Source organism: Peromyscus eremicus, chromosome 10, assembly GCF_949786415.1.
Source record: "Peromyscus eremicus chromosome 10, PerEre_H2_v1, whole genome shotgun sequence".
Lineage (NCBI taxonomy): Eukaryota > Metazoa > Chordata > Mammalia > Rodentia > Cricetidae > Peromyscus > Peromyscus eremicus.
The window spans coordinates 82,985,866-82,998,033 of record NC_081426.1 but is presented as its reverse complement, the minus strand read 5'-3'; the positions used below and the strand labels follow the sequence as shown (position 1 = coordinate 82,998,033).

Genomic DNA, 12,168 nt, shown 5'->3' with positions numbered 1-12,168 from the left:
GAAAGACGTTTCAATCATCAGACATCAGTGTCTTTCTCTACCTCAAGGAAGGAAAAAGAAGAAACCATATTAAAAGGTACTGGACTTAAAAATACAAAGTGTAATGTGGGTCGAATTCTAGATTATACATGTCCTCTATTTCACAAACTTGCTGACGATCTTGTGATACAAATACAGATCTTTATTACTTGGCTGGTTCTGAAGAACATCTTAATACAAGCCCAAAGTCACCCTCAGCTGAGATTAGGCTAGGCACAACACAATCAGCAATACAGCTCTTCCACAGTTAGAAGATACTAAGCATGGGTTGGGGTATAGCTTACTCTGCTAGCACCCAAACCACCTCCACCTCCACCACCACCACCACCACCACCTCCACCACCCCCTCCCCTCGCACCCCACAATGAAGGAAGAAAAAATGTAAAGGCAGGAAAACAGCCAACAAGGAGAACATCTGAAAAATCTCTAAGTAAAAAGTCTGACACAACAGACTTCAATTGTTCAACAACTCTGGTCTCTAAAGGGATAAAAACGGCATTTATTTCTTTAAACCTAATATTTGTAAGTTTCTCTGTTATATCTGTGGTTTATTTGAAATATAACTCTAATTTAAAAAATGTTTATGGAGGAGGGATCGGGGATTTAGCTCAGTGAAATGTCTGGAAAAAAATTCTTATGGTGCATATATTACTAAGGGAAAAAACCCTGAAATACTGACCCTTGAACAAAAAAGATACTTTAAAGGATGATTTTATACCTGATAGGAAAGCAGAGGGGCTGGGGTGTATATAAATGGTAGGAAGAACAAGACATGTTCACCTAGTTATAAAGCAATGGTTATTCTGTGAGGAAAGACATTATTTGCAGTTTCTTGGGCAAATAAGTTAGGGTGCATACTAGAAAAAAATTAATGACAGGTCTGAAGAACAAGTAGAATTCAGATAAAAGAGGCTTTCCACTGGGAAAAGCTACGAAAAAGAAAGACGGAGAACCATTCCAAAGATACAACTTAATTTTGCAGAGATGGAAGAACCTACATTATAGTAGATGATGATCTAGAAGTTAAAAGGTTCAAAGCCCTTGCAAGTCAAACATCTAGGCCAAATCAAGTATCACCAATTAAAGCACCTAATACTACACCGTGCACTCCACTGATGCTCTATAAATTCTTCTAAATTAGTTACCCATGCATGGGTCCTTGCTGTACTTCCTCATACTAGTTCGGAACACACTGTAACTCAGTACACTCACTCTCCTTCAAAGACAAACTACTTTTTCCATTTTGAGTGCACATGAAGTTGAGCAGGAACAAGCAAGGGCTGTCACACTCTCTAGTTTACATATCCATCATGGTGACACCGGGGCATCATTCTGAAATGATGTAAAAACCAGGCTGTTGATCTATGCACAGTGCATCAAAGTGTTCCAGGCCCAGCTCCACTATGGTGAGGGTAAAAGGAGGAGGGTTGACTAGATGATCCAGAAGGAGCCTTCCGGCTTTAAATTCCTGTACTCTCAGTCACCTTTTCCAAGAGGTCACCGTGACCAGGCCAAAGGGTATTCCCACTCTAGCCTACGTGGAGTCAAGACTATCTTTTACTGAGCATCTACTAAGGACCATACTTTGTTTCCCAAAGACTCATCACATCCCTCGGAGCTAACACTTTTACTTTTACTTCATTTTACTTAGAAAGTGTCAACCTTCTCTCATCTGCCCAAGTCAATCAAGGGTGGAAGCCTGGCTTCAAATCGGGGTCTAACTTCAAAGCAAGCTCTTCATTTGTGTGTCTGAGACAAGTGAAGCCAAATATTGGGAGAGGATGGAACCTGCCAGATTTCAGCTCAGTTCTAACCTGGTGCTGAGTCTGGCTCAGTGGCAGAATGTTTGCCTTATTATGTGCTCAGGCCCTGGATTCAATCCTCACAACTCCTCCATCTCCCCCAAGAAGTACTAACAGAGACTCGTGTGGTCAACATTATGTAAATTTCCAAAATCGCCAGGTAAGAACTGAAATAGATGGATCAGCAACAAAGTCCAGGCTTAGCAGAAGCCTTAGTTTTCACCGTAGTAGAATTCTAGCTCTAAGACCCTGGGCAAAATACTTTGTAAAGGCCCTATCCTTTCAGGGTACTTTATGATCCTTCTGGATCTTCTAAAACAAAGGTATGACAGCTATATCTAAAGTTTATCTTTAAAATGTCACCCGCAGTCATTTTCTGTGTAGCTCAATTAATTTATTCTCAAGTCAGTTTATTTTTTTAGTGCATTCACAGTAATTTCCAATTGACTCTATGCAAACTTCACAGTAAGTGTATCCTAGACATAAAATCAAACACTGGTTTTCCGTGTCTTGATAATTTTTTTTCAAAAACATTACAAAATCGTGTCACCAGGAGAGCAGAAAAGTCCCTAGAGTGGTTAGAGAGCACAGATCACTACTGCATTCAAAAGTATGGCCACACGACACTTTTGGGTGAACCTGAGAAGTGGGGTCTGAACCACCAACCCTAGGCAAACGCCCGTCCTTACAGCTGATGGGGCAGGAGCAGGTGGCTGTGTGCCCCAAGAATATCGTTTTATTCTTAGCCACACGCCCTCGCCAACAGCTGGGTTTTAACCTCCTTCCACACCAGCCCTCCAGAGCCGGGTTTCAGCCGGCACCGCGGCCGGCCGACAGGTTAAAGGGAAGGAGGGAGGGGCCTCGGTCCGCCGGCCAGCCGGTCCCCGAAGCCCTGCTGTCACCGCGGCCCGGGCTACACCGCCGCGTGGGGAGCTCGCGCGTCCGAGCAGGGGGAAGGAAGGCGAAGGGGGAGGCGTGGACGCCCCGGTCTCGCCCAGCCCGGCCCCAGCCGGGCCCCGGCGCTGCGCTCACCGTCTCGGCTTCTGTGTGCTGGGGTCCGGCACTCTGGCCCCCCATCACCCCGCGGAGGAAATTCATCTCGTCGCTCAGCCGCCGGCGTCCACCAGCCCCTTAGCCAGAGAAAACACGGCCGCCCCCGCCCCCCGAAGGGCCTAGCCCCCGAGCCGGCGCTCCGCACTCCCCGGCCTCCGCCACCGCCGCCTCCTACTCAGCAGCCGCTCGGGCGCCCTGAGCCCGGAAACAGCCACCGCCGCCAGCCGCGGTGCGCATGCGCGGGGACGTGGCGTTACGTGGCGGCTCGAAGGGCGAAGGCAAAAGGGGAGAGGAGGGAGCCCCGGGCCCGCAGGCCACGCCCACCGGCGGGCCGCCCGCCCCCCCCACGGCCACGCCCCCTCCTCCGCCCTGCGCCGCTTGCTGCTGCTGGCCGCGGTCACCCACGTGGTCGCAGCCCAGCCCAGTCGGCTCGGGAGGATCTGATTAGACTGCGCGCTTCGGCTGCTAGGTGTTTTGTCGCCCAGCGGGACGGACTGCAAGCTGTCAAACCTAAGGGCTGGTTTTGTGGAGTCGAAAGTGAAATTTTCCTTTGGCCAACCTGACAGGTAAGAAGGGGAGGGGGGTGGGGGTCCGGGACCCTGGGAGAATTCGTTTGGTGCTTTTGATGAAGCGGTGCGAGCGATGTGGCCTTTTGATCCTCGTAAATTGCATTTCTTCTCAGGGCTTTGTTTGGTGGTAACGGGGGTGCTAGAGACCCCCTCATTCCACCACCACTGGAGGGCGCGTTTCTAAATTCTTGCTCCTCAACCCTACTAAAAGGAATTCCTAGATCTAAATACCAGGTACTCGGCTCATTTTCAAGTGTGAGAAGGAACCTCCATCGAGCCCTGCGTTTACCTCACTCTAGTAAGAAATTAGAAATAAATCATTTCAGAGTGTCAGTTTGGTAGCCCAGTAGCGTAATGTTTGTTTGTTTCCATTAACTCTCGAGTCCTGCATTTTCAGTGGTTTTAACATGCAAAATGTCATTTTTCCAAATCGGTATACTTGTTCTTTCCAAATGAGGCTTCCAGGTCCACATGCTTGCGGAATTTGCCTTGTAAATTTCTTGACACCGAAAGGCGGTCCGGTTAGCCAACTGACTCATGCATCTCCCGGTTTCAATTCCCCGTAGGTCTCAGACGTGACGTTTAAGATTGGACTCGTCTTTCCCAGCCTCCCTCTTAAAAAAAAAAAAAAAAAAATCAGTATGCTTCCACTGTATGCCTTCATATGCTCATTAGTACCTCTACCCAAATAATCCCCTAAGCCAGGGGGAGGAAACCATGAAGACTTTGGCTTTCCACCTTCCCATGTCCAATGTGAGTGTATAATTTGTATGTATAGACTATTTCTCAAATCCTTCCTCTCCTCGAATGCTCTGGGTGTTGATGTTTCTGGTATTCTCATTTCACACCGAGATGACAGCGGTGCCTTTCCCAACTAGTTTGTCTGCATTCAGCTTCCCTCAGACCACCTGCTTGGGTGAGCCCAAGAAGAAATAATGTCAGTTGTCTTATTAAAATTCTCCAGTGCGTCCCCCGGCTATATAACAAAATCCAAACTCCTTAGTTTGGCAGACATACCTGTTAGGATTACAGCTCCTGTCTCCCACACATACTCCACATGTTTCTTTTACCTTTTCCCTCTTTGTGAGGCAGAGTCCTTCCAGTTCCTCAAGCCTCAGCTCGAGCATCTCAGGATGCATATCTATGTGCAGGACCTAATGACAGGACCATTTGTGTATCAGTTGCTTACTATTCCTTACCAACCATGAAGAGTGACTTCGATGGATAAGTGAATAAATTGTGGAATGATTTTGTGTGACGAGTATGCCGAGGGAGAAGATCTCTTCTGCCTGTGAATTACAGAACACGCACCAGAAAGGCCATGGTGAGGGTTCATTTTAGTCCAAGGTCTTAAGCCTGGACACAGAGCATGGTGGGGTGCCACTGCCAGAAATACTGTGTGCTGAGTATTGTCCTCTGCTTGACATTTTGCTTTAGACATTTTCCATGGAGGCATTTTGTTGCAGCCTAAAAAAAGTAACGGTTAAATTCTCAGCAGTTACCAAGTAAAGCCTGCAAAGAACCTCACCTAACAGTCTCACCTTTTCCCTTAGCCTGACCTCACCTCTTCCCCAAGCCTCACTTTGTCCTACCTTAAGGAGTGAGTAAGCTCTGATAGGATTGGAACGGGCTTAGAGGTATCTTTCTGTTATTTGGTAATGGAACGTGGGACCTCGACGTTTTAACAAAATTGTTCTAAGGGACAAGCCTTGCTAAAATATCTTGTTTTTAAACTGTGGTGGACGTAGTCATCAAGACTTAGAACGTTCCCTTCATTTGGCCTGTTTTGTTTCCCAACAGTGGTGGTGGTGGTGGGGCGGGGGCTATAGGCAGGAAGGACAGACAGTTGGGTGCAGGTAAACCTCCCCATGTTCTCTGGCCTCACAATCTCACTTCTGTTCTGCTCGATACTTGGGGTCTAAAGAGGAGGCAGAGAAGGTGTGGGTAAGCTTGGATCTAAGCAGGTGGCTGTGTGCGGACTCCTCATTTAAGAAAAGGGTTACGTATTAATCCAGCGGCACTGATACTTTTAGAAAAGAGTTGGGGACAATGTCTTATTCCTGCTTGTACTCATCATATGGCAGAATTCGCCAACACGGTAGTTGCTTAAGAACCACTTGTTAAATTATAAAGCAAGAGAAAGCACGAGGAAGCTTTGGCTGTCTGACTTACACTCACAGGATTCAGGATGAGAATGGCGTGTTTCAGTAAAATTTCTGCAGTCTAAAACTTTGAGTGGATGAAACTAATCTTCCATTTCCTAAACCAAACCTGACCAAGAGCATCTACTAAAATTTATTATTTTGAAATCCATTTTTTGCTAAAACCAATTCCTTCAGTGGTTGAGCTTTTTTATCCTTTTTTTTTTGTTTTGTTTTAACTTTTGCAGGGGGTCGGGTGGAGACTCAGCAAAAACAGTGAGACGTCATTGCACACGATTGTTTTATAGCTTGGAGGGGTGGATGGGAGAGGGTTGTCTATGCCTCAGAATGGCGGTTTTCAACCTTCCTAATGCTGCAGCCCTTTAATGCAGTTCTTCATGGTGTGGTGACCCCCAATCATATTTCTTTTGTTGCTTCTTCATAACTGTAATTTTGCTACTTTTATGAATTGTAATGTAAATGTCTGGTATGCAGGATATCTGATATGTGACCCATGTGAAAGGGTCATTTGACCCTCTTCCCCAAGGGGGTCATGACCCACAGGTTGAGAACCACTGCCCTGGAAGATGAGTAGACACGATCATCTGTGTTTAAAACCCATCACATTCAGGTTTTTTTTTTTTTTTTTTTTTGGTTTTTTGAGACAGGGTTTCTCTGTGTAGCTTTGCGCCTTTCCTGGAACTCACTTGGTAGCCCAGGCTGGCCTCGAACTCACAGAGATCCGCCTGGCTCTGCCTCCCGAGTGCTGGGATTAAAGGCGTGCGCCACCACCGCCCGGCTTACATTCAGGTTTTTAAAGCCCTTTGGGGCCCTGGAAAAGCCCAGTCCCCAAAGACTGTTAATATGACTGTTCATTACTATCCAGTTAACCAAGCCACATACAACAAAATAAATTGGTAATGAAGCAACAGTCAGAGTTCACACTAATCAATGACAGTGTCAAGTACTTGTACCCTTTATTTGCTAGGCTCTGTTCAAAGGGATTTGCATAAAAGAATCCTTCCGGGCTGGAGAAGTAGCTTGGTGTTTGAAGCATGCTTAGAGCTGGAAGCCCAGCTCAGGAAGTGTATGTAGCTCAAGCGAGCATGCTTGAAGCCCTGGTTTTGATCTCCACTACCACATCACCTTGAGGAGGTGAAGGGGGAGCTGAGGAGTTAGGGGATCAGAAGATCAAGGTATGGAGCAAGTTAAGTAGTACCCCAAGAGAACAAAATATCCCACAAACAAACAAATCTTCCCACATATACAGAAAGCTTGCTTAGCATTTGTGTGGTCCTGGATTCATTCTTCAATACCACCATAATGATTTTTTTTTTTTAGTTTATTTTTTTGTTGTTGTATTTTCTGAGGCAGGGTTTTTGCTCTGTGTAACTCAGGTCCACATTCTAAGGGCTGGAATTACAGGTGTGTACCGTCACACCTGACCCAATAATGATTGGCTCAGTCCTCACAGCAGCAGCCGGATGACAGAGAGTGTTGTTAGCTCTGCTTTAGAAATGGAAAAATAAGAGCACCGCCTTGACCGGTGGTGTCCTGTAGACTTGGCAGAGATGAACATGATTTGGCATCTGGCTTGAAAGCCTGCACTCCTGTGTACTGTTCCCCTATCCCTCTGGAGTCAACACAGTGGCCATAGAGTAAGTTAAAGGTTGTCCACATGTCCCTAAATAATCTGACTTGGATTTTGTGGCTGTTTTTTTTTTTTTTTCCTGTTTGGGAAGTTGGCTTCTCCATCCGCCTAGAAGCAGGCATGTCGCCTAGAGGCATGTACCACCCCTTACCCTCTCTACGTTTGCTCAGATGTCACACAGGTCTTTGCTGACTCTCGGGAGCTGAGGCTCCGCTCTTCTACCTCCCTCTGCTAGGCTTATGCTTTCTCTGTTGCTCCTGTAAGGTGCAGCCTACCCAGTGAGCTTTAACTTTATAAGCGGGGAAATGTGCAGTGCAAGAGTCATGAAATACAATATGTGCTGTGTATATTTCACTTTATTGTCTGTTCCCCCCTAACTCCTAGGATTCTAACCCCATTAGAGCAAAAATTTCAGTCCTTTGGTAAGTTGTTTTAGTCCAGTGTGTAGCATAGTATCTGACCCTGAGGGATAGCTAATAACTTTAATCCCCCAAAGAGGAGATTCCTACTGTGGACTTGTGTACAGAAGATTCTGTCATTTGCAAAGCATGGTATGGGAGCCATACTAATTCAGGATCCTTGTTTTGTTTGTTTGTTTGTTTGTTTGTTTTTTCTTAACAAAATACTTATTTTTAAATTTTTATTTATGCATATGGGTATTTTGTTTGCATGCATGTTTGTGCACCACATATGTGCAGTGCCTTTGGGGGCCAGAAGAAGGCGTTGGATCCTCTGGAACTAGAGTTAGAGACAGCCTGGGTGCTGGGAATTAAATCCTGGTCCTCTACAAGAGCATCCAGGGCTCTTAACCATTGAACTATCTCTCAAGCCCTATTTATTTATTTATTTTTCTTTTTGAGACAGGTTATAGTACAGCCCAGGCTGGTCTTGAACTTACTACCTAGGTGAGCTTGGCTTTGAATTCCAAATCCCCTTTCCCTTTCCTCCCAAATGCTGGGATTACAGGTGTACACTACCACGCCTGGCTTGAACATTTTTTTTAATATAATAAATTTTGTTTATAGGTATGTTGGTGGCCTTCACTGACTAAATGGATAGTTAACCTTTACCAGTTATTAATATAAACATCTGTGCAAGGAGGCTTACATGTTGAGTATCAGATTTCAGTTCAGTTTCCCTGTGTCCAATACATCTTACTTTAAGATCTCGTATACTTGGGGCTGGAGAGATGGCACAGCAGTGAAGAGCATTTACTGCTCTTGCAGAGGACCCAGGTTTGATCTCCAGCACCCACATGGCAGCTCACAGCCATCCGTAACTCTAGTTCTAGGAACTGGACACCCTCTTTTGGCCTCTGCTGGCACCAGGCGTGCATGTGGTAGACAGACATACATGCAGACAAAAACCCCATATACATAAAATAAAGTTAAAAAAAGATTTCAGCTGGACAGCTGGCCTTTTTTTTCCTCTATCTTTGTGTAGAATACTGTTGCTCACAGTCACGTTGGGTCTTTCCACTTAGTGAATTATTTTTGGAAATGCCCTCACAGATAAGCCCAGAGATATGATTTACTCAACTCCTGAGTCTTTCTTAATTCCATCAAGTTGACAGTCCAGTTTGGTCATCATAGGCTATAACCCTGGCAACTTAGGGGGTGGAGGCAGGAGGATCAAGAGTTCAAGGCCCACCTGTGCTGTATAGTAAATGTGAAGTCAGCCTTCGATACAGGAGATTCTGTCTCAAAACAAAACAAAAACCCATTAACTATCATGCATAGCTAACCTCAGATATGCAGAAGGCTGTGTATGAAAGTTTCCTACCACTTTTGACCACCCAGGCAGTTAACATAAACAATTGTATATTCGTGTACAGTCCATCCATATACAATTGTGTGTGTGTGTGTGTGTGTGTGTGTGTGTGTGTGTGTGTTGATAATACAAATAACTGTATTGCATGGTATCCACTGTTCTATATCTTTTCTCCTCCTTTGATGATCTAGAGATTAAACCCAGAGTACCACTCATTCTAGAAAAGTGCTCACTGCCACTGAGATAGTCCTCATCCCTATTCTTCTCTATCTAATGGAGCTATAGCTTGGCCATTGTTCTAGATTAGTCTAAAGGAAGTACCCTCATTCTTTCTCAACATGAGGCACTTTCTGTTGTCTTTGAGATGGGGTCTCATGTATCCCAAGCTGGTCTCAAATTTACTGTGTAGTAGGAGGATTACTTTGAACTTCTGATCCTCCTGCATTTACCTCCCACGGGCTGGGGTTTCAGATGTGTGCTACCATGGCATTCCCTACTTATGCCGTGCTAGGGACTGGACATGGAACCTTGTGTGTGCCAGGGAAGCACTCTACCAGCCGTGCTCCAGATCCAGAAATCCAGCCCCTCGAGCCCCTTTCCGAAGTATTGTTTAAGCTCCGGGAATCCATGTTAGAGGAGGGGGCAAGAAAATGGTCTAGGTTCGTTCACATCCTTCTCCAACTAACTGGATTTCTAATGCTTCCTGTTTTGATTTAAACACAAAGATTCAGAGGCAAAACTGTGGGACAGTCACCCTTCTCAGGAGATGTAAATTGTGACTGATGCCAGGACTTGGAATAGTTGGAATGTTATACATGCCCTCAAGTCCAGGTTTCTTGCTCCACCTCTCTAAAAAGGAACAGGAATTGTTACCTACCTGCTGGGGTTGTGTGTTAGATAATAGTGCTTGAAACATAGTATTTGCTGATAAATGTGAAGACCCAGCTCATCCTCGGAGTGTATTGTTCTTTTCTTAAGAACTAATCTTGCCCTGTAATAGAACCAGCTCAACTCTATTGGGTCACGTTACTAAGCAGTCTGCTCCTTCACTTGTGGCTTAATCTGGGACGTCAAGACATTTCCCCTAGGATGTTGGCTTTCAGTATTTCTGGACCCCTCTCCTCACTGGTTTCTTTTTTTCTGCTCCATGGAGGGGTCAAGGTGGCTGCGGGACATATAGTCCTGTAATCTCCCAGGTCCAAGTTCATCAAGGAAGATTCAAATCTCCCAGTAATCCCAGCCAGGGTCTCCCTCGTACTCCTTGAATCTAGTTGGGTCTTGTGGCCACGAGTTGTCATTTCCTGTAGTCCAGGGTTTGAGATGTTCTGACTCACTTTGAGTCATGTGTACTTCTAAAGCAGGGAGTGAGGGTCCAAAGCTCTTCCTAAAAACTGGATGTCCCTTAAGAGAAAGCCGGGGTTCTGTGCTGTAGTAAGTTTATCAGTATAAGAAAAACCAGTGGCTATTCGCCACACCCCTCAGTGCACCGAATCATTTGCTAGTTCTTTTTTTTGTTTTTTTAAACATTTATTGTTTGTTTATTTGGAAGGCATGGGGAGCATGTGTACCACAAAAAGTGTGTGTGGAGTTCAGAGGACGACTTTGGGGGAACTGGTTCTCCTTCCATCATGTGGTTCCTGGGGATGGAACTCAAGTTGTCAGATCCCCTGGAACTGGAGTTACAGGTGGTTGTGAGCCACCATGTGGGTGCTGGGAATCGAACTCGGGTCCTTTAGAAGAGCAGCCAGTGCTCCTGACCACGGAACCATCTCTCTGGCACCTAGTTGTCTTCAGAATACCTTTTCATCAATGCCACTGACACATGCTGGCATCACTTCTGGGCTTTGCAAAAGGTTCCGCAGACGATGCTGTTATTTGATGAAAAGGAATTTGTACTGCCTTTTCTATCTGCAAGGAGCTCTAGACCTTTTTTTAAAAAATGTGTCTTCCTGGTGATGTTTGTAAGTTTAAGAAGATACGATAAATAGAAGTGCTTACTTATAGAAAATCTAAATTAGGAATCCCAAGTGATATTTTTAGAAAACTATTGAGGAATGAGTTTATGGGATCCAAGCTGGAGCACTTTTGCTTTAGTGGGGCATTTGACCATCACCTCCCCACCCCCATTGCCCCCTCCCTTTCCCTACAGCTGGCTGAACAGGCAGGTCCTAAGCAGTTAAGACATGAGATTAGCATTTTTATTGTCCCATTCCACAGCTAGACCAAGCCTTTGAAGTTCTTATTGGCTGATGCCAAGATTCCATGGGAGTATAAGATGATTTATTATGGAGTCACGGCCCCTTTTCCAGCAAGCCTGGTAACAGGGCAAGTTGCAGCTGTCTGTCTTACTTGCCGGTGGCCCATGTAAGGATGTGGCAGGCTGAATATCAGGGCTGTCTGTCTCTTGAGAACAGAATACAGTTTGTCAAGGTAGCCTGGGTAGCCAGCCTACACTTTCAAAGTCCCCTTCCTCTCCTCAATTCCAGGTTTATTTGTTTTTTAAAATTTTAATCAACACCTCCCACCCCCACTGTATGTGTGTGTGTATGCATGTGTGTATGTGTATGTGTGTGTATGTGTGTGTGTATGTGTATGCATGTATATGCATGTGTGTATGCGTGTGTGTGTATGTGTATGTGTATATGTGTGTATGTGTATGTATGTGTGTGTATATGTGTGTGTATGTGTGTGTATGTATGTGTATGTGTATGTATATGTGTATGTGTGTATATGTGTGTATGTGTGTGTATATGTGTGTGTGTATATATGTGTGTGTGTATGTATATGTGTATGTGTGTGTGTATATGTGTGTGTATGTATGTATGTGTGTGTGTATATGCGTGTGTGTGTGTGTGTGTGTGTGTGTGTGTGTGTGTTACTAGGGCTCAGACCAAGGGTTGCGAACCTGCTGAGCATGTTGTTTACCATTCAACTGTCTCCCCAGCCCCCAATTCTAGTTCTTTAATGGAATTGATTATCAGGTGCCGATGCCTTATGATTCGTGACTACACCCTCCAGATAACCAGGAAGAGCTCAGCTGAATAACGTACAGAACCGTCATAGACAGGTACATTGATGACAGAAGAGAGTTGGGTGTAGACATCACTCCCTGGCAGCGACTCCGGAGGGCCTGGACAGTGGCA

General features: G+C 45.3%; 2 protein-coding genes across 3 annotated transcripts in view; one reads left to right on the top strand and one right to left on the bottom strand.

Annotated features, from left to right (window-relative positions):
• Positions 1-3,101, bottom strand: part of Uso1 (USO1 vesicle transport factor) — a 68,425-nt gene extending 65,324 nt beyond the window's left edge. Inside the window, exon 1 of one of the 2 annotated variants that reach the window (XM_059274665.1) lies at positions 2,874-3,101. In XM_059274665.1, the coding sequence (XP_059130648.1) occupies positions 2,874-2,939 (66 nt within the window). In that variant the 5' untranslated portion in view covers positions 2,940-3,101. The remainder of the gene's footprint in view (positions 1-2,873) is intronic. The other variant, XM_059274666.1, reaches the window with a different exon arrangement.
• A 199-nt stretch (positions 3,102-3,300) lies between these two features.
• The window catches only part of G3bp2 (G3BP stress granule assembly factor 2), a 74,879-nt gene continuing 66,011 nt past the window's right edge, over positions 3,301-12,168 (top strand). Inside the window, exon 1 of the mRNA XM_059274670.1 lies at positions 3,301-3,460. The gene's annotated coding sequence lies outside the window, so the exon portion shown is untranslated. The remainder of the gene's footprint in view (positions 3,461-12,168) is intronic.